The following is a 22,138-nucleotide window of genomic DNA, read 5'->3' on the forward strand; positions in this document are numbered from 1 at the left end:
GCGTGTTTGTTTTAAGCTGTGATTTAACTGCTGAAATGCGGGGCGGTATTTTCCTGTGCCTCAGACGCTGTCGGAGCGGGACAGGTCCCCGGCGCGGCCGGTTGGGGCTGGGGACGTGCCGACCCGGTGGCACCCGGAGCGGGGGCGGGAGCGAAGCTTCGAGCATGGGTCCCTGCAGCGAGTCCCTGGTGGGAGCGGGGACGGCCACAGCCCCACTGTTTGCACCAGGCCCGACTCTCTGTCAGGGACGGAAGGAAACATAAATAATACAGAAACCACCCAAATGATAGCTACTGGGGTGGTTTGTTTAAGTGCAGCATAAGTGGCCTGTGGAGAATGTCAGGGCTGTTGTGGGACGGTAGCAGAGCTGGAAAGACTCTCAGGCTGCCCCAGGGTTTAAGGAGAGGGGCAGAACCACTTGCTGGCTTTTCCTCTGCTCCGATCCGACCCAATCCAACCTCATACAAACTCCTTTCTGCCCGTCAGTGCCATGGGGTCCTGGCACAGCTGCTGGCATAGGATTTGCTGCGCACATTCTGCCTGCAGGCCCCAAATCTTGGCAGCAGGCAGGAAAAAGCCCCAAGGCAGGAGAGCTGAGGGGATGCTGCAGGGGGGGAGGTTGGCCAATGCCTGTGTGATGCCCGGGCTGTGTCAGAGAGGGGATGTGGGGTTTGAGACAGGTTTTATCCCACTGCTGATAAATCTTCCCTTCTCATCACAGCCCCCAGCGGCCCTTGGCCATGCTGAGCCACCCTCACGGCTGGCGTGGAAGTGTTGGTGGGCCATCGTCGGGGCACAGACGTGGCAGCATAGGCCTCAGCGAGGACAGGATACGGCCCAGGGGGTTTGTGCTGGCTCGTGTTGCGGGCGCGCAGCTCCGTGCTGGAGCAGGACAGAGGGGAGCGAGATAAGGCAGCGGTTCCCCTGCCCGTGCCATGGAGCGGGCGCCGCAGGCAGGACTTTGCCCCACATGGTGCCGTGGCGGTCGGATGATGCCAAGGTGGCGGAGCCGCCCGGGAATGACCCAGCCCGGCCAGACCGGCTGCCCTCAGCTCGGCCCACACTCAGGGATGTCATGAGGACGGGGAGCAGCCCCTGCACTCAGCTCGGCCTGTGCAGCGCGGGGCAGAGGGGCTCAGCCTCCCCCCTGCTCGGCAGGAGCCCCTTGCCAGCAAAGGGCTGTGTGGGGCTGGCGACGCAGCCATGGCTGCTGGGGGGGCTCGTGGGGAGGCCTGGCGGCATTTGGGCCCTGTTTATTAGGTTTCCTCCAACTTCCCTTGGCCTTTCCGTGGAGTCCCTGGCGACATGGGTCCTGGCCACCCCCAGCCCCAGGTGAGCGCTGGGACCCTGTTCCAGGGGCAATGCTGATGCTCTGGTCTGGGGGGAGGCTGGGACCCTTCTCCCCCCTGTCAGAGCTTTGCCCACATCTCTGCTACTGGCCCCTTGCACAGAGGCTCACAGGAGGCTGACAGTTGCCTCCCACCAGCCTGAGCTGGAGGAGTGGGGGCTACCAGGGGTGGCTGAGCCCCCCCCGGGCCACTGCAGCTGCAGAGGCAGCAGCCATGTGGCTTGGCTCAGTGAAACAGGGGGCAAAGGTCTGGCACCCTCTGCACTGGGACCCCCGTGAGGGAGTGAGTCCCCAGTGCGGTGTGGCAGTCCCCTCTGCCGTCAAAGCACCGTGGCTGCAGTGGCCACGCACTCACCCAGGGCTGTGCATGGGGACCGTGGGGTGGGCAGAGCCCGTGTGGCTCCACTGTGTCGCTGCCCACCTTCCTGTACCCTGGAAGCAGAGAGGAAACTTCCCCCCCTCAAAGTCTGCGGGGACGAAGGAGCCGTCAGTGGGGTGCTGGTCCTGCTTATCTTACACCCGTGGAAACATCACTTGGGTCATGTGGGGCCAAAAAAGGCACTTCAGAGGCTGCGCCAAGATGAGGGACAGTGATCCCACCGGAGGGGCTTTGAGCACACCCTCCTCTTCCGAGGCACCGGTGGAGCTGAGCCCCAGCCCTGCTCCAGACGCAGCAGCCGCATGTGCCGCATTACAGCCGAGAGCTGCTCCTGCTCCCGTCTGTGCCGCATGGCCACCAGCCAGGACTCTCTGCCTGCTGCCACTCGGCAGCCCGGTGTTCTGCCGAGTGGGCGTTTGCCCTGCCTGGCCGAGCTGCCAGAAACGCAGAGCGGGGAGAGCTCCCAAACAGAGGGGTGGGTGGGTTGCCCCTTTCCTGCTGGTTTTCCAGGTGGGATTGTCCAGGTGTGAGCAAGGGAGACAGAAGCCCCTGTCCCGCCCCAAGGCCCTGACAAAACAGAGGGGCTTTGTGGCAAGGAATGAGCCTTCTTGCGGAAACGTACAATGCAGTTGCAGTAGGAACGTTTCTCTTGCCTCCAGGATGTTATTTCTGGCTGAAGCCAGTGAGACATGGATGGACCCCCACCTCCCACCGCCATGGGCCCTCCGAAGGCTGCCAGGATTTCAGAGGACTCGGGGCACCTGTAAGAGCGCTGAACATCTCTCTCCCCTCCACACACAGCCCTGGGAGGGTAAATACAGCCAAGGAAGTCAGCCCTCCTCCCAGGTTCTGATGGCATCACTGGTATAAGGCATGGGAAGGCGGGCAGGGCCAGGAACAGAGAAAGGAGGGACCCCAAGACAGGAGCTGCAGCCAGCAGGGCAGCTCACACACACTCCGGCCATGGTGAATGCCTGCGCCGCAGACCTGGCTCTGGCAGGGCAGGCTGGAGGCACAAGCTCTTCACTGATCCCAAGGTGAAGATGCTCCTCATCAAGCAGAAGCAGCTGCGCTCAGGAGCGGGTCGAGTTCAGCTTCTGCACCAGGACCTCGGGGCAATCGTAGCACCCAAGACAGGAGGACAGGACAGGGCTCCAGAGTCATTACCTGGCCCGCTACCCACCCCGAGGACAGACCCAAGATCAGCATTCAGCTACACACCCTGCTCCGGACATCCTCTCTCTCAGGCACTGTGAACATCTGCGGCCACCAGCTTCCCGAGCACAGTGCTGAGCATCCCGCCCATGCCCACGGAGAGATGAGTGCTCGCCCCGGGTGGGAGAGGATCAGACAGAAGAGGCAAGGACCACTTTTCTCACCATCATGGTACACAGGACTGCAGCATCTCAGCCTCCAAAAACACAACAGGCTTCCATCTCAGTTTCAAATTAGGGTTTTAATTAAATAAATAATGTCAAGGGGTCTTCAAGGCAGTATCGCTTCACAGTGTAGGGCTTGGGGGATGGGGGGGGAAGGAGGGAAAGAGTCCAGCATTGGGAGCGGCTCAAAGTGAATGTGCTTCATAAGAAGGAAAAAGAAAACCCCAAGAAAAAAACAAAACCAAACCTCCTCCCCAAGTGACTCCCCCTCCCTGTCCCAGCCCTTTCCACCCCTTTCCCTTAAAGTTATGTGGAAAAAGCACCGCACTCATGTTGAAAGACCCCATGCGAATCTGTAAACAACACTGAAGAACATAAATAAGAGACATTTCTGCCTCCCCCAGCCTCCCCTCTCCTTTCATTAGGGCTTGAAACAAACCAAAGAAAAAAATGGTTTCAGGAAAACTAAGAATGTTCTTGGCTGATGGAGAGGAGATGCCAAGGCCTGGCCCTCCCTGGGAGGGCTGCCCGTGCTCTCACCCTGCCTCCTCGTCTCCTTTCAGCCAAGGAGCTTCCTCTCTTCCCCAGAAAAGGGGAATCACAGCCTGGGCAGTTCCACTATGGAGCGGGCACTCATAGTTGCTTTCTGTTTCCAGCAGCTGGGAGCAGCTGGAGGGGAGACCTCCGGTTACGCCTGGGTGAAAAAGCGATGTCTGGTCAAGGCAGCTGTGCATGTCTGGAGCTCAGCACCTCTCAGCAGAGCTGGCTGGGGACCAAAGCAAACCCCCGCTAACGCACGCAAAATGGGTCTGGGGCTTGGAAGATGAGACAAGCTCTGATCCTGTCATCCCATCCCCAGACAGCATTCCCTGCATGGAAAATGCAAACATGTGGACTTAAGCCAGTGGCAAACCCCAGGCCTGGAACACACCCAGGAAGTGAAGCAGCTCCGGACTCCAGCACACCCACAAACATGCCACTGTGGCCCTCTGCTCAGTAGCCAGCCACCTCGCTGCCATGCGGGGCCACCATTGTCACCTCCTTGAAACATTGCTAATGGCAGTAAAGACATACTCTCCTCTCAGAAAACAGACAGCTTTTTTGTGATGCAGTACGGGGCAGGGATGCCCGGGGACTGGTGTGCTGTCCTGCCTCGGACTCTGCGCTGGCACCGGTGTCCTAGACTTGGTGCCCTGGGAGCTGAGCAACCTCCTCCTCCCACAGCTGACAATTTTTTGAACGAGCTGGGAAGCTACAGATGTTTTCATCTGCATTTTACCCTCCTGTACTGCAGCAGTCAGCACGGATCAAGTCATTCACCAGCAGTAACAGAAGCAGCAGCACTGCACCACTGAGGGCCAACATCGCTTTGTGGATCTAGAAACTCCCTTTACTCCCAGTACAACTTCTGCACGGCCCAGCACTGCAAGGGAAGGTGAGAAGGACTTAAGTGCACACAGCGCTACCGTACCACACGGTGTCCCTGACTAAGACCTGACACTTCTGCCAAAGGGCCGGACCAGGCACCTGCAGCCGGTGGCTGAGTGGGCACAAAGTCACGCACAGCTGCAAGGTCTGCGAACAGCAGTGTGCATGCCTGTTGCAACCCAGAGCTCTGCAGGCAGGATAACTGATGGGAGGGGAACAAGGAGAATGACTTCTACTGCAACACACTATCTGTGGGTGAAGGGCCAGGACTCCTCATCTTCCTTTGGCATCGCCATGCCCATTGCTGCAGGCAAACTGCCCCGCAGCCTGGGTGGACTGTGCTCCCTGCAGATTTCCTAAGCTCTTGGACCTCCAGACTGTCTCCTCTGTCCCAGTCTCCGTAGTGCCGGTGGTACGTCCCTGTTCTCAAAGCATCTCTGCACTCAGACCATCCCACTGGGGCCAAGGGACATGGCCCCTCTCCCGAGGGCAGGGACTCTCCCAACAGCCTGGCATTACCTGGGGTGACACATGGTCAACAAAACAGGGGGTGACGTACCTCCCCCCTCACTAAAGCCAGCCACCAGCTTTGCGTGATTGTGTCAGAACACACTGGAGCAGAAAGGTGTGTAGTTTCACTGTAGCCTTGGATCAAGGAGGATGGAAAGACGGATTCTGACCAACAGCTCCAAACTGTCTTTGTGGAACAGTGGAAGTTCCAGGATTTCACTCAGTCAGGTCAAAGTCCTTGCTGGGTCTGTGACAAGTTTGTGACTGGAGACTCTCACTGTGACAAAGGCTCTGACTGAGCCACAGGTGCTGGGCAAGCCTGATGAGCAGTCAGAAAAGTATTTACATCTCCGATGCCAATGAGGCCAAAATCTGTGACCGATAAGGACACTTGCGCGGGGGCCACCACTGCCTCTGGGTCTCTGTCCAAATCCACAGCGCCAGCAACTAAAGGCAAACCCTCATTAATGTCTGCAGGGAGAGTGAAGTCCATAGTTATCGTCTCACCAGAGCTCTGCAACATCTCCTGCTTCTCTGCTAGTCCTGGTCCTGCTGGCGGCAAAGCATAGAGCCCCGATTCTGAGGGGCTGACAGTATGTCGTGTGCAGGAAGCCGAGATGGCGCCTGAGGATGTCTCCTCCGTGGGGTCGAAGGAACAATTCGTCTCCGAAGGAGTACTGCACTCGTAGCCCTGCCCTGATTCACTCATGCTGCCTAGGCTGCAGGCTGTGCTCTCCACGCTCAGGGGCTCTGCACACCGCAAAGGAGGGAAACGTGGGAGATGGACAGACAGGGATGAAGAAAAGGTGGGGGACAGCAAGTAAAAGAAAGCCAGAGTGAGCCCATAACGTACAAAAAACCAGTTCAATCCCACCTAATCACAACAGTATTTGTTTGATGGCACAAATGTTTCTTTATTGTAGCAACCAAGATCCCTGCCAGCACGTACCAAAGAAAGGCAAGATGCAGACAGCAGATGGGAGGCCATCAGTGTTTCTATGGAAATTAAAGGAAATCTCACAGAGACACTCCAAGATAAGCCAAATCCAAAGTCGTATCCCCTCATGCCAACAGCCCCGGGAGGTGCCTACACAAAGCCCTCATCTACAGTAGGATGGTGAAGGAATGAACCCCTTTCAGGCTCCCTGTGAGTCTTCTCACAGCCAGCTCACTCTGAAAGCGGTTTGCAGGTACAGCCCGACTTCTGGTGCCTTAAATCAGTCCCCAGAGGAGCTGCCCACGTCTAGTGCGTCTGTGTGTTAGTGCATCGGAAGCACCTAACTCAGGTGCCCAAAGTTAGTGCAAATCCTTTAGGTTTGTGAATGACTTAAGCCACCCCTCCAAGCCCAAAGCAGGAACAACTCTTTTTAAGTCACTACTCATCAATGTAGAGCAGACAAGTCTCCTTTGCTCACACCAAAATCTGCCCAGGGCAAAGTAAGCACACAGGCAAGGTGCGGGGAGAAGAACAGCTGGATAATGGCAACAGGAGAAAGGCAAAGGAGGGTCTGTGCTGCAGAGCGAGGGAAACGAGTCATCCCCATGGCAGACAGAAGAAAGGAAGTTACCTGTGCTCTCTATTGCTAGCTGATCTTGACCAAAGTGAGAATCCAGGCAGCTAGTTGCAGAGGGAATTGGTGGGGAGCTCCGAGAACGACTGGTGTTTTCTACTTCACCCGCATCCAAGTCATTGTCAGTGTAATCCCTGTGGGGAAAGACAGATAGCACTGCCACCACCTGTTAAGCAGAGAGATGCAGGCAGGGAAAACGGTGACGGATTAAAACCCATTAACAAATAAAGCAACAGGACTGCAGAGACCTCACTAGAATGAATGTCTATTCCTTCTTGGTCTGCAGAGCCCAGTTTAGACTCTGCACTGAGGCAATCACAGTTAACTCAGCGTGGCTAAGACCAGCCCACGATGAACTGGAACAGGCTCTGTTCCAAAACAAAGAGCTCTGTCCCCAGCTCTCCCTGAGCCTCAGCCCCTTCCATAATGAAATAAACGGTCAAATGCTCTCCCCAGGGAACAGCCAGCTTCACATAGTGACTGAAGTGGGCTGTGACAACGTTAGTGTGCCAGCAACAAGCAAGCGATGAGAAAATATTTTCCCACTCTGGGGGATTTGAGATTTCAGGTATTTTCCTGTCTTGCATCACAATAATAAAAAATCTAATACTTCATCTAATGTTTTTAATTGATTCAACTTAAATAATTCATTTTGATCTTTTAAAATATTTCACTTTCAACCTTTTTGAGAAGTATTTTCTGTAATTAGCATACATTTCAAAGTGAAGAATTTGCCTTAAAGGGTGGCAGCAGGGAAAAAAAATAATTCAGGTTCCAAACCACCAGAAATAGTGTAGTTTTTAACTTAAAATGCTCCCTTCCCAAAACTTCACTGAATTATTTCCTGAGATCAGCATTGAATCCCTGACCCTAGCCTTTATTTTTGTGGCTGCATTTGTCTGAATCAAAACAGTATTTTCTGACACAAGAAAGTCCACATCCACGCAAATAAGTGCTTTATCTTCCCTCCCCCACACTAACAGCGTTTATGTTCTGAGAATATCCACTGCATCCCTCCATGCTCCCACCCAAGAAACCTAGAGCAGAAAGTGCAGTCTTTTAAGTGCAGGTGCTTCGCAGCAGGAACCTTCACTGGGACGTTAATATTACTAATTTTAGTGTGAGAATATTCCACGCACGTGGCTCCAGGGTGGAGGACGTACTTCTTCCTTCCTAAACGAGTCTGCTGAGTGAAGTAGTCATAGCGCTCTGATTTTTTCCACATGTAGTAATACTCCACACACTCGCCCACTGACCGGGTGCGGACCTGAGGAGAAATATCATAGTCAGAAAGACATGCATCAAGATCTATCTTACAGAGCAACTATTCTCCCATTTAATCAGCAAAGAAAATGAAGTGCATTACAGTAATTTATATTGCTATGGACACATCTATGCTGCAGAACAGAAGCACGTTTTGAGATTTCCAAGGTGGTTATTGGCCAGAGAAACAACTCCCCACAGTGCACAATTGTTCTTGCAGACCCCAGTGTGGGTTTACACACGGTACATTCGTGCAGGACTTTCCTGCACTTCCAGTAGCACACTTAACATCAAGAAAGCAAACCTGCATCCATTTTCACTGGCCAGCGTCAACATGCCCACAATTAATCAGCGATACAACTGGACTCTCTGGTTCTGCCAACTCCCAGCACAGCAGCATATGTCCTGGGGCCCAGCTCTCCCTACAACAGCATCTTTCATTCTAGAGGACCCTAGGGGACTTTACAAAACATCCACATGCTCAACTCACTCATTCACAGAAGTACTGCAAGGGCTGAGAGTTTGGAAAGAACTTTTGAGACTCCAGAAAGGGCTAATCAGTAATTAACTGACATCACTCATGCAGGTCAGTGGTGTTTGTGACTTCTCCCACCTGGAAAATAAGGCAGAGCAGGGCAGTGAACAGCCCATCACCTGCTAGCATGAGTCAACACAAAGCCTGGGATCGGAACTCGGCAGTCCTGAACTTCCTGCATTAGCCAAGGCTCAAAACGGACCCCTGGTGCAAAGGCACATGCCTCCTTCCCTTTGTCTTCGTAAGATGCAGGGGTGAGCGTCCTTACCTTGTTTGCTTGGATAAGATGGAAGTTTTTCCCATGGACCCTGAAGCCATGTTCAAAATTTCTACATTCTTCCTCACTCCAGGCACAAAGCTCATCTATAGCAGAAAGAAAGAGGAATTGGATATGTACAGAATCTAGAAAGAGTTACACGTGCCTTGATGTTTGGGGTAAAAGCCAAATATGGGGGGTTCTCACCTCTGATAACCTTCACATTGAACCGTAATCTCCGCAGTGCCTCTTCTGCATTGAAGTTGCATTTAACCAGTTCGTACAAAGCCTAGGAAACAGAAGAAAATTACTGACAACGCGTACCTGAGCAATACACCACAAACCAATTTGCTCATGACTCACGTTTGTCTTGTAAAACTTATTTTCCCCAGGAGCCACTTTGCCATTAACCTCAGCTTGACCATCAGCATAGATTATTCCACTTTTCAAGGCACTGGATAACAAGCCACGGGACTAAAAAGATGCAGTTCTACCAGCAGCTCTGCAGATTACAGACGTGCCTCTGTGTTCCTGCAAACTTACTGTGAGAATCTAACCCAGTTAGCTTAGAGGAAACACAATTGCTCTGAAACTTCTTGGCCAAACGTTTGATCTTCTGCTGGCTTCAAAGAAAAATTAGACAATGCTATAGAGGACAGACCCAAAAGGATGTTCCCGCTGCAAGCTCTGGCTCAGACAGTTTGGGATACTGGGAGAATGCAGTCAAAACCAGTACCCAATGTCTACTTGCCCAGTCTGTTATACGCTTTCCACAAACATCTGTTACTGCATTGGAAGAAAAGTACTAAGCTGGACAGGTCTGTGGTCCAATCCACTACAGCCTTTTTCAGTCCTCCAACAGGAGGGTGAGCACCCTCCTGAGACTGCAGCTGAGCAGAACACTCTTGCTTATCCAGGAAGCGAGAATCACAGGAGTTAGGTCTCATTCCCTTTTAAGCGGGTCTCTCAGTCAGAATCTTGTAGGAAACATTGCAATACTACGCCAGCACCATTAGAGTATCTGTGGGCTGCAAGAAGCCCCCACATTTACCTGTTCATTGTCCTTTACCATCTCTCCTTCTGGCAGGCTGCTGCTAGACAGCTCCTCCCAGTGACGCTTCACTGCGCGGTACAGGAACTCTTCAACCTCTCTCTCAGGGAGTATGTTTGGGTCCCAAAGCAGCTGATCTTCATTCTCATAAGCTAACAGAAAAAGCACTGAAATAAGCTAATCAAAGAATTCTGCTGCTTTTGAGAAATCGTCTGCATGGGAGACAGAAGGAGGGAGGAAATCTTTGCTTGGTAATCCAACCTCGTGCTACAGAAGAAACCATCTCTGTGAAGGTACTGCATTTTCCCTCCTGATTTTGGAGGCAGATAAGCTTAATACTCTTTATACCTCTTTTAGAGCCCTAAGCACAGGCTTGGCTTGCTTACACTTCTTCAGAAGGGTTGGTTGACAAGGTTTTTGTTACCATGTTTCTCAGAGATTTTTGCTTCAATTCATTAATCTTGGCAACTAAAACCCCCTAGGTTCTCGGGTGTCTTTTCCAGTACACAGTAAACAAAAGGAGTGGGAGGTGAAGGCAGCTTTGAGCTAAAACCCTGGCCTAGTCTCAAGACCCTCTCCCTGTCCCAGACACACACCTAAGCAGCTTCAAGGCTGTCCCTCCCCTGTGATAGCTTGTAATGCTCCTCCATGAGCTGCTCCACCCACACAGAATAGCAGGAGCACACTGCATCACCAAGTGATTCTTGCCCCTTTTGGCTTTCAAAGCTCTTAGTCCGTGGGAACATGGCACACAACAACACGGAGACGTTTAAGTAAAATAGCAGCACAGAGGAGAGCCAGAAGAAAGACTCTGCAATAAAAAATCAGAAATATTGAGATTTTTCTATTCATATTACTATTATTTCCTTTCATTAGCACCCTCTGCACTTAAGTCATTTCTACAGACAAAGGAACTGATTCTTCAGCCCTGTAGAATCACTAAAATCAGGTCAGAGGCACTACAGACAGGGCATAAAAGACCCCCATCGGGATCTACTATCAGTTTCATTTCACACTGATGCAAATATACAGGTTATGGAAAACACTCGCTAAATCTGTGGTCTTCAATACAGAAGGCTGAGAGCACTGATGAAGGGAGGAGACTTTGCCCCTCTGCTGTGCTCTGGGGAGACCCCCTGCAGTGCTGCCCCCTGCTCGGGGGGTCCCCACAGCAGCAGGACACGGACTTGGTGGAGCGGGGCCAGAGGAGGCCCCAGAGATGCTGGGAGGGCTGGAGCCCCTCTGCTGGGAGGACAGGCTGGGAGAGGTGGGGGGGTGTTCAGCCTGGAGAAAAGGAGGCTCCGGGGAGACCTCATTGCAGCCTTTAAGTACTTAAGGGGGGCCTACAGGAAAGATGGGGACAGACTTTTAGCAGGGCCTGTCACGATAGGACAAGGGGTGATGGCTTTAAACCACAAGAGGGGAGATAAACTAGATATAAGGAAGAAATTTTTTTTACACTGAGGGCGATGAGACACTGGCCCAGATTGCCCAGGGAAGGGGGAGATGGCCCATCCTTGGCCCATGCCAGGTTGGACGGGGCTCTGAGCAAGCTGATCCAGTTGAAGATGTGCCTGCTCATGGCAGGGGGTTGGACTAGATGGCCTTTAAAGGTCCCTTCCCACCCAAACTGTTCTATAGTTCTGTAAAGTAACAGCGAAAAGCTCTGAGAACTATATTGAGTAAATCTAAAAGAGTACCTGCAAAACTGATATATTTTATCTCCTTTTACTAATTTGCTCAGAGACTGCTAGGATAAAAGAACTAGGGAGGAAGCGAGTAACTTCTAAAGACTTGGCTTTCTGTTAGCTATCTTCTTCAGAAACTCAACGAGCTGGTGCTAGTATTGCATTAGTTATTAGACACAATCTGCAATCAAGGCACCTCCATCTACTCTGCAGACACCCTACTAAATTGGAAACTGATCAGCTCCAGGAAGTACCGAGTGAAAATAATCCTGGCTACTTAAGGAAAACAGAGAAAAATAGAGTATCTCCAGAAGGGTATTCCTTCTCTTTGACTACAGCTGAGACCCCCTCCTCCAAACCTGTCACACCAACCCAGTTTTCGCTGATTATGTTCTGTAGCTGTACTACTAGCCCTATGCAAACAGGCCAGTTTATAGCTAGCTCAGGTGTAGCTCTAAATTTTGGTGTCAACACTGAGAGGTGCCAAGCCCAGAGATACAGAGCAGAACAGGTGAACCAGGGCCCCATCAGATGCCCAGGCTAGTAGCCCTACATCCAAACAAGATACACAAAGCAGGTTGCCTTACCTTTTTCACCATGCCTGCTTAAGTGGAGGATGGGAACAGTGGCTTGGTACTGAGGTCCAACCATGATCTCCTGAAACATCACCACAGAGAAGTGGGTAAATTGAAATGGAAAATGCACCACGTAGGCACTAAGGTGTAATTCATGATTTAGGGATTACAACACCACGAGGCCGATTTATGTATCGGTAGTCCCCACTGTCACTATTACTTCTAGGGAACCCTGACTATTTTATAGGGTAACTAAAAAGAGTTACTACCAGCCAGATGATACTTTGGGGACCTTAGGCATTTACGTAGTTTTAATGTTAAAGATATACGGCAAACAGCAGAGGCCAGAGATAAAAAAAAAAAAAGAAGCAGCAGCTCTCCTGCAACCTTCACAAACAGGATGAATTTGGAAGTCTGCTCCTCTCTTTTGTGTGATGGTTTCTTCTCAGTAAATCCTGCTGGGAATATTGCACAGCATTTCACCTTTATAGGGCTACAAGCTGCAGTTTTAGTTTACCAAAAGCACCAACAGCATTTTCCATATCTGAAGCAGAAGATAATTTCAGATACAGATTTCAAGATCCTATTAAAAAAACCCTCTTGTAACCCATTTCTACCACCTTACCACAAAACACAAGGTGCTGAGCAAAAGAAAATAAAAGAAAGAAAATTTCTTTGGGAAATATCACAGCGCTTTGGTGTTATGCTTTCCTCAGACTCAGGCACATGGTATTAGCTCCTCTTCCCAATGCACTCAGATCGTTTACCTTCTTACATTCGTTGGATGGGATGGAATCCTCCTCTGAATCCTCAGCCATGGAGGAAGCACATGGAGATGAGCAGGGTTCTTTGTCTTCATCAGCAAGGAAGTTGTTTGCTTTGTAGGAAAGGAAAAGATCTGTAGTTACAAGGTTTTTTGTTCTACTGCTCTATGTTCCCTCTCCTTCCCTTCATTTTCTGTCCTAAAGTTACTTTCAGCATGGTCCTCAGTGACAGCTTACCCATATTTTATTTTTCTCCTTTCAAACAAAAGAATTTGTACACTTGCCACATGGGTGGTCCCAACCAACCCGGGGAGCTCACACTCCTTTGTTTTGCAGGCTAGCAGAAGGAATAAGATCACTTCATGCTGCCTCTCTCACGCGCTTTGGCTCCCTATGTATTCCAATATTTAGGAACTGCCACATTATCTCACACCACTAGTACTACTGAATTTATTCACTTCTAGAGATGTCAGATCAGGTACTGATCTTTCAGACTGCAGTTACAGCAGGTAGCAAAGCAATTCTCACTTTCTCAATATTATGAGTTACAGCTAGTGACAATTGTTTCCTCATCCCATTGCTCATCTACGCTCTATCATGTCCTAAACAATGGTTATGGTAACAATTGGTAACACCATTCCTAACACCACTGGCAACCATTGGCAATTTGCAGCCCCCAGAATGCAAGTGGAAAAACTGATGTCAGGAAACTAAGGGACAAAATCAAGAAAAACATTCTTGCCCTACCCTGCACAGTAAAAAACGATTACTTAGAAATTAGCAACACATACAACCAGGCTGGTTTGGGAATAGGTCTGATGCATCGTGGGATGTGACGGATGGAGTCAGATCATCAGCTGAAGACTGTGTCTCCTCCTCTTCTTCCCCTGAAAGCAAATCCTTCGCTATTTGTTCCTTTTAACAACAACAAGAAAGTGAAAAATATTTTAAATTAAAAAAAAAAAAAAAAAGTATATGAGGGGGGGTGAGGCCTACAGTAAAGCATTTCTGGCCAAAGGTGGCCACAGCCACATCCACAGATCTCCTCACCCTCCCATAGCTCCTCCAAAGACAGATTCCCTCTCACACTCCCCACCACCCCTAGATTATCTTCCCTAGAAGCACTTCCACAAGCGTCAAGAGTGGCTCCTATGGAAGCCATAGAGAAGATGAACAAGTGGCCCTTTCTGTAGAGCTCCCCATAGCAAATATCTCAAAGATCCTGGAAGGAAAAAAAAAGCTGTCTAAAGACTTTAGCTAGAACAGGAGAGGCCATAGCTTCACCTGGAAAGATACAAACCTTCCCTGACTCTCCACAGATCCACATCTATGTGCAGACTCGTAGCCCAAGTTCCGTACATAGTTTTTACAGTGTTCTTTTTAAAACAGTCATCCTTTCTCTGGTCTCCTTTAAGCTCTTTGCATTCACATTTCTGCACCTGGTGTTCCTCATTGGGACACCAGAATTAGGCAGACCCCTTCCCCCAGCATTAATCAAACCCCACCTGAAAAGAGCCACTAGACGTCTCAAGCTCCAAGACAGTACAGTAACATACAGCACCGGCTAACAGCATACACCCAAGCAGACAGATGCTCTTACCTTATCCAGAGTCATATCTGGGAGGGTTGGAGTAATATCATTGCTCTCACTGTCCTGCTCCGAGATGGGATCAGATGCCTCATAGCCATAAAGTGCAAGCAGCTCCTCAAATGGCATTTCACTGCTCTGAGCGAGAGGAGGACAAAGCTTCATCAGGAATGGAACAATCACCGAGTACAACACCAGCTGTAGTGAACACAGAGATATGCAGAGGCAGTCAAGGCAGCTCTGCTCTTCTGGGGGCTCTGAACTGCCTCAGGCAACGCTGTGTAGTGAAGGAGGCACAGTCTATCAGGACCCCCCTTAACCTGTTCTTCTCAAATGTATGAAGAATCCAGGAACTTTCAGCCCAAAGCAATACAGTCAAGGGCATTTTTTAAATATACTTATTTTTTATACTAGATTTCATGCTGGTGAACAGATGCCAGAAGGCAGAACTGTATTTACACCGAGGAAGGGAAGGAGCAAAGAGCCTGTATTAGTCTTGTGCCTGACCTGAAGAAACAGTCTCTGTCACCACGAACACACTCTGTGTTTCAACAAGGCCTCTGCGGGACCACCCACAAGAGGACCACATCATCTCATCTTTGTGGTTCCTCCACCATAAAACAGACATACACCCAACACCTGATGGCTCTTCAGCAAGGTGAGCAAAGACGACCTCATCAGAGTGGCTACTTGGCAGAGGAAGACTCCAAAATTTACTGCTGTTACCTACTGTCAGCCAATTCCTTCCTATCCAAATTCAAACATGAGAGTCGTTGATGGGTAAACACAGCGCATGGCCAGCTGAGCGAGCAAGTCAGAGTTTCTCACAAAGATTTTCGGTACCAGTACTGTCAAAGGAAACAAGAAAATCCAGCACTTAATTTCCCTTCCCCTCCCTTGCTGCCTTTACCTGAGAGGCACTGATGCTCTTCTCCAGCTCTTCTAAAGATTTCTGCTTCTCCTGAGTATCATCTTCTTCTTCTCTTTCTTCCCGTACACCATAGTTCTGTGAAAGTATCTCTGCCAGGTTCAGTCGATGATCAGCTGAGCCCATTGACACAACTGCAGGGATTAGAAGAAGTTGGCATACTAGCACCACCTTGGACCAAATCTTCAGATGAAAGAAAGCTTGGGACGACCCCCTCTTGTGTGTGCAGCCATGATAAGCCAAAGAGAGAGATTAGGTAGAGAGTAGCAAGAGGGCTGGGGACCACAACTGAAAGAAGCCACTCCGTGAGTGCTAAATTGCAAAGCCAGGTTCTCTGCACTTTCAAGTCCCACAACTGACTGAAAGCTGAATCTGAAGGTTTTCTGAGTATTTATGCGTCTCTCCTGACTGGATTCGCTAATGTCATAACATGTCAATGCACACTGCAGCCTTTCCTTCGCCCGAGGCATTTTTAGGATAATTACCTCTATTGCAAAAACAGGCAAATGGACACTTGCAGGAGCTTTGGCATCTTTAAGACGTTCCTCCTCTGTCAAATGGCATGGGAATCAACCAACAGGTTCAGAAGATGTTGGAAGGAGAAGGGAACGGACAGGCTGATCACAGGAGCCTTGTTTCCTCTGGAAACCAGACCAACAAACAGAAGCATACTTAAACTGCGGCTACCTGCTGCACTCTGAAGGCCAGGCTCTCCAGGACATAGACTGTGGGCTGGGTATGGCACCACCCTCGGACTCTGCCTGCCAACCGAGGCCTTCAAGAAAAGAGAAAAATATGGCTGAGACATCTCTGCTTAAAAACGTAACACGCCTCTAGCCACTTAACCCCACCATCAAATGCAATTAACTTAGTTTCAAAGCAAAAGTTAACAAACCCCACACAGGGTAGCATTAGAAACTGTGCTGTGCGAAGAGAGCTCTAGTCAAGTGTATTTAGCAGCTCTTCCAGGCCTCCTCTCCTCCGGATTCATCACTGTCCCCTCAGTCTCTAACTGCACGTGGCCACATTTCCATTTTATCTTTTTTATCTTCAGCACTCCACTAATTATTTATCCTCTCACCAGTTTAAGACCTCAGATCCTTATGGCTTACACTAAGCCTTTATTCTAAATACACACACCACGCTTGTTTGAACACAGCATTTTTATGAACTGACCCACTCTTTGGAGAGGCAATCGGAAGCAGCCAGGCACAATATGCTGGCTTCTCCCTAACACCTCACCACATCCAGAAGGCTCAGAGGGACGAGCAAAGAAACTTAGAGCTGAGCAGGCAGCAAAGGAGTCTGGAGCAAAGGACTCCAAGTGGCACAGGCGAGGCAGGAAAGGGTGAGACAGGTAGACACCGAGAACAGGCACCTGCTTTCTGGCATTCAGTGCTCGGTCAGGAGTTCAGGCAGCAATATGGGCTGGGGCCTGGAAAGAAACCCAGAACATCTGCTGCTCCTTGGGCTGCTGTACATGGAAATGCTGTTCATCAAGTTCAGCCTAGGTAGGGAGCAAGCAGGTAATTAAACAATGCCTTTGGGTGACTGAGAGCATCTGACTGCAGAAGAAAATCATAGTCTCAGTCCCTCAATCACCAATGACATCTTTTTATGATCCTCAGCCATTAATAATCTCAGCTGTGCACAGTCACTCCTCACTTACTTAGTGCGAGTCAGGACATCTACAATGCTTCAGTAGGAAGTTCTCAAGACTTATTTCAGGAAACATAGTACAGCTTCACATCGAAATTCATCCTCTAACAACAAAGCAAAGTATGCACCAAAAGCCACACCAGACTTTGGGTTCCAAGTTAGTGCCTTCAGGTTAACACATATATTGCAAATTCCATAATGACTAGAGAGACAGCTATTTTCCAGGTATAACTAACACTAAGATAATGGTTGGCCTGGAAGGCAGCAGAAGATATTGCCATACGAGAGAAGGACTGAGAGGGAGGAAGGGAAAGGATCTGTGAAGCACCTGTGGAATTATTGCTCCTTCCTCTACCAGGACTAGTGAAAAGAGGATGCCTCTAGTCAACTGGAGCGCACACTGTGCGCTGCAATTCACCATCCCCGAGTGTCTGATTATTAGCAGCAAGATAACCCCACTGGAGACCACTTTGTCTGGCTACAGGCAGGGCCCAGTGACCGTGTGCACTAAAAGAAAAGCGAGGAGTTTATGAGATAATGAAAAGAGAAGGGGACAGAAAGGATTCGGACAGCCTCCATTTTGAGGATGGTCATACTAGGAAACAGCTTCGTAACTCGCAAAAGTGTCAATGCCCCTTCATTGCACCTTGATGCAATGTGACCAAGTACAAAACCCTCTGGGATAAATCCTTCCAAGCAAACAAGCCTGGTTTCATGAAAAGGATAAGGGTGAGGTCTACACTTACTCCCTCTAGTCTTGAGGGATCTGCAGAACTCTCCTTCCTGAGACAATAATCTGTATATCAATTGCGCCTCCTTCGCATGGGGATCAATAAGGAGCTGCATGCAAAGGATTGTGAAAACAAAGACTGAAACTGTTAGCAGTGCATGGGCTGGCTTGAAAAGATGTCAAGAATACTTCAGGAATGATGAGATCTTATATTAATGATCAGGTGCCGAAATGAAGAGTAATAGTCAGTACGACAAGATGACAAGTCACTAACTAATCATGAGCTTATTTCCCCAAAGCAATAATGTCGCATTAGAGCAAGTGGGAACTGCTGTGAGCTGGAGTCACCATAAAATAACTAGCACTGCTGTGTTTGGGCTGAGAAAAAAAGAAACAAGCGACAGACAAAGCAAATGGCCCATTCCACACCCAAATTTAAACATGTGTGAAACTGAATGATCCCTCAGATCATTTACAAATCCAGAAGACCATGCAAGCAAGAGTCCAAGTCAAACAAGTAGGGGAGAAAGGCAGGTCTGGCTTAAATATGTAAATGATGACAGAGAGAATATTCCTGATTACACTGATTGACAATGCCACATGATGTGGAGTTATTTCATTTGAAGGTAAGGTAGCTGTAGTCTGACACTTCGAATCCAAATGTCACACATTTTCAAAGAATGCAACAGCATTACATCCATCAGAAAGACATCAGCAACACCAAGGCACTACCAGATATCTCCAGATCAAGAATGGTTCTTGGCCAAGTTGTAGATGCTCCTACTGCTGGTGACAGTTTTGGTCACCATGAAAGGTCACAGTGGTGAACTCCATTTATTTTGGCTGTGTAGCACGATGCTGGAAAATGGCTCCTCCGTCCACGGGCCATTTAATTGCAGGGAAAAACAAAGGGAGATTAAATTCCTTTAATCTCACTTTAAGTTTCCCAGCAGCTGCTTTATTCCACTAGTCTCTCCTTCTCAGGCACAAGAATAAAACTTTCCTCTCAAAAGTTACATAGAGGTTGACTAATTACTCACTCCCATGTTTGTATTTCTGGATGACTCCAGCATTCCCTCCTTAATTCTAGACTCAAGTTTTTGACCACACAGAACAAAGGAACAGCCATGTTTTAAAAAACACAGGCAGAGGAAGAGCTGGAGTGTTTTGCACTGAAAAAGCTGTTTTCCAGTGCAAGGCAGACTGTTTGTCCAGAGAAACTACCCAAGAAAACTCTTCAGGCTGAAACCACTCTTGCAACAAAGCGAGGAAAAAGTGTTACTACAATAACTAACGTGGTTTCCTGAGCTAGTTTAACATGTATTTCAGACTCAGTGAGAGAAGCATTCCTTGTTCCTTTGCCTTGTTTGTACTACTTGACATGGGTCCATTTTCTACAAACTCCAGCTGTAGTCAGAGGGAAGTGGTATGGATGGAAACGGATTCATCCTGGAAGCTATGGACCTGAAAGAGCAAAAAATGAGCAGAGGACAAGACGCACAGGCAATCTCCTGCATGGGTCTGGAAAATCAGTGCTGAAATCACATGCTGTTGCAATGTCACAGCAGAGATACTGCACAATTCATAGAATGGTTAGAGTTGGAAGTGGCATTAAAGATCATCTAGTTCCAACCCCCTGCCACAGGCAGGGACACCTCCCACCAGACCAGGTTGCTCCAAGCCCCATCCAGCCTGGCCTTGAACACCTCCAGGGATGGGGCTTCCACAGCTTCTCGGGGCAACCTGGGCCAGTGCCTCACCACACTCACAGGAAAGAATTTCTTCCTAATATCTCATCTAAATCTCCCCTCTTTCAGTGTAAAACTGTTCCCTCTCATCCTATCACTTCAATCCCTGATTAAGAGTCCCTCCCCAGCTTTTCTAGAGCCCCTTTAGGGACTGGAAGGGGCTATGAGGTCTCCCTGGAGCCTTCTCTTCTCCAGGCTGAACACCCCCAACTCTCTCAGCCTGTCCTCCCAGCAGAGGGGCTCCAGTTCTCAGATCATCTTCCTGGCCCTCCTCTGGACCTGCTCAGACAGGTCCATGTCTCTTCTGTGCTGAGGCCCCAGAGCTGGAAGCAGCACTGCAGAGGGGTTTTATCAGAGTGGAGTAGTGAGGCAGAATCACCTCCTTCAACCTGCTGGCCATGCCTCTTTTGCCGGTGGCTTTCTGGACTGCCAGCGCACATTGCTGGCTCATGTTGAGCTTCTCATCAACCAACACCCCCAAGTTTTTCTCCCCAGGGCTGGCTGCTCTCAATCCATTCTCCGCCCAGTCTGGATTCGTGCTTGGGATTGTCCAGACCAACATGCAGGACCTTGCACTTGGCCTTGCTGAACTTCATGAGGTTTGCACAGGTCCACCTCTCAAGACTGTCCAGGTCCCTCTGGATGGCAAACATCTTCTGCAAGACAGCAACTACTTCTGGATCTCCCCATGACAGAGACTTGCATGCACAATGGCCACATGGCGCAGCGTGCCAGGGCAGCACTTCAGCGCATCACATCAGCCCAACAATGTGCCGAAGTAATGCTTCAGCACAGAGGAATGCAGCACTCTTCGTGCTCTGCCAAAGGCAGCAGCCAAGACCAAACCATTCTGGATGGGACGTCAGGCAGGCCAGATGGCACCTTCCTCATGCAAAATACTGAAACACCCTAAAAGCGAAGCCCTGCTGTCGAACAGAAGTTGTCTCAGTTAGCAGTGTTCTGAGACCCTGTGACACAGCAGCCAGCTACCTCGATGTCTTCCCAGCGTCTTTTTCCCACGTCGTGGTCACTACAAAGATCTCGTGATGGAAATGAAGCGTGGATGTGCCACAACCACCATTACAATAGGACAGGGATATTTCAAGGATGTGTCAAGACCCGACACGGAATGGCATCACCAACTGTAAGTGTGGTGGAGTGATGGCACTAACATTTCGGCTCAATGCACCAAGACAAACACAGCATCGCAATGGGAGAGGCAGCAGGGGCATCCCCACCCAGCACCACAGCACAAGCTCCCCTCGCCCTCCCGCTCCCTCGGCAGAGCGGTTCTCCTGGTCCCAGCCACCCAGCCGAGCTGTTCCCACCACCTTCCCCAGACCTCTGCCATTCCCGCTCTCCCGACCTCCATGTTCTCCCACCGCTCAGGTCCTGTCGCTTACCTCCAGTTTTTGTGAGCCCCTTTCCAGCAGCTCTGCGCCCCTCTGACCCCAGCAACCCCGACACTGTCGGACCCTGTTGTGCCAAAGCCTCAGGGGTTCCCGCTTCACCCTCTGCCATCGCACCTTTCCGTCAGCCTTCCGGACCCTGCCTGCCCCGCGGTGGAACCATCCCTCGCCGGGCCGCGGGCCCAGGCACCGCGCCCGCACTCCAGCCCCGGCAGTCCGGCCCGCCATCCCCGCCCGCTCTGGCGGGTCCCCCGGCCCAAAGCCCCTTTCAGCGCTTCTCCCGGGCGCCCACCGGGGCCCCTCTCTCGGAAGCCCGGCCACGAGCAGACCCGCTGCTGCCTCCTCCAGCGCTGGCGGGAGGGCAGAGCCGGCGCCGCTCCCCAGGCTCGGGCTCTGCCCCGCCGCCCGGCCCGGTTCTCCCCCCGGGCCCTTCCCCTGCTCCTCGCCGCGCTCGCTCGGACCCGGCGCCCCCGTCCCGCCTCATCTACACCGGAGCTCGGGGGGATCTCGGTGCCCCCGCCCGGCCGGGGGAGGCGGAAGGCCCGAGGCCCGGCGCGACCCCGGCGGCGGCTCACTCACCTCCGCCATGGCCGAGAGCGAGTGGCGGGGGGGGGCGGGGGGTGTGCGAGCCCCGGATGCGGCGGTGGCCGCTCATTGGCTGCGGCGCCGCGAGGGCGGGGCCGGGGTCAGGGGGCCCCGCCGCTACCGGCGCCGATAGCGGCCGCTCCCGTGAGCCGAATCCGCAGGACACAAATCTGGAGTGACTCTGGCTGAGCAGCCTGTTGATAAAAAGTCGTCCACGTCTCGCGCAGCGGTCACAGCAGAGGGAGGAATCGGGGGTACGAGCCCGGGAGCGGCGACAAAACCGCGTCAGTCGGGCCCTTGCGAGGAGGGGGGTGGCGGCAAGGCGAGGGTCTGCTGAGGGCTCCGGGAGAGAGGCAGAGGGAGTCCGTGGGGGTTCAACCCCAGCCGGCAGTTAGCACCGTGCAGCCGTTCACTCGCTCCCCCCCTCCCCCCCAGTTAGAGAGGAAAAGGAGGAAAAAAACTCGTGGGTTGAGTTGAAGAGAGTTTAATAGAACATTAATGAAAGAGAGGGGAAAACAAATGGCAAAAGAATATACAAAATAAAGCAATGCAAATGCAATTGCTCACCACTCGGTGATGGGTTGCACAGCCCGTCCCAAGCAGCGATCGCAGGTCACTGCCCCCCCAGCCACCTCCCCTGTATATACTGAGCACAGCGTCTGCGGTACGGAACTTGCTCTGGCCAACTTGTCCTGTCTGTGCCTCTATGGGAAGCTGGAGAAGTCCTTAAGTTAATATAAACAT

The 22,138-nt window shown here is 50.9% G+C and overlaps 1 protein-coding gene across 2 annotated transcripts; it reads right to left on the reverse strand.

Annotated features, from left to right (window-relative positions):
• Positions 1–3,164: 3,164 nt before the first annotated feature.
• MIER2 (MIER family member 2) lies at positions 3,165–21,403 on the reverse strand. 2 transcript variants are annotated; one of them, XM_082495257.1, is made up of 13 exons: positions 21,389–21,403; positions 15,951–16,038; positions 15,246–15,397; positions 14,348–14,533; positions 13,539–13,662; positions 12,751–12,860; positions 11,996–12,065; positions 9,721–9,872; positions 8,877–8,958; positions 8,682–8,776; positions 7,755–7,882; positions 6,613–6,749; positions 3,165–5,794 (listed from the first exon to the last, which is right to left on the reverse strand). In XM_082495257.1, the coding sequence occupies exons 1-13, from the start codon at positions 21,395–21,397 to the stop codon at positions 5,319–5,321; spliced, it is 1,809 nt and encodes a 602-aa protein (XP_082351383.1). In that variant the 5' UTR covers positions 21,398–21,403; the 3' UTR covers positions 3,165–5,318. The 2 variants fall into 2 exon arrangements, with proteins under 2 accessions (XP_082351383.1, XP_082351384.1); XM_082495258.1 differs by lacking the exons at positions 15,951–16,038; positions 21,389–21,403 and having other exon boundaries at positions 7,779–7,882.
• Between the last annotated feature and the right edge of the window lie 735 nt (positions 21,404–22,138).

This window comes from Vanellus vanellus (assembly GCF_965231255.1).
Source record: "Vanellus vanellus genome assembly, chromosome: 25".
NCBI lineage: Eukaryota > Metazoa > Chordata > Aves > Charadriiformes > Charadriidae > Vanellus > Vanellus vanellus.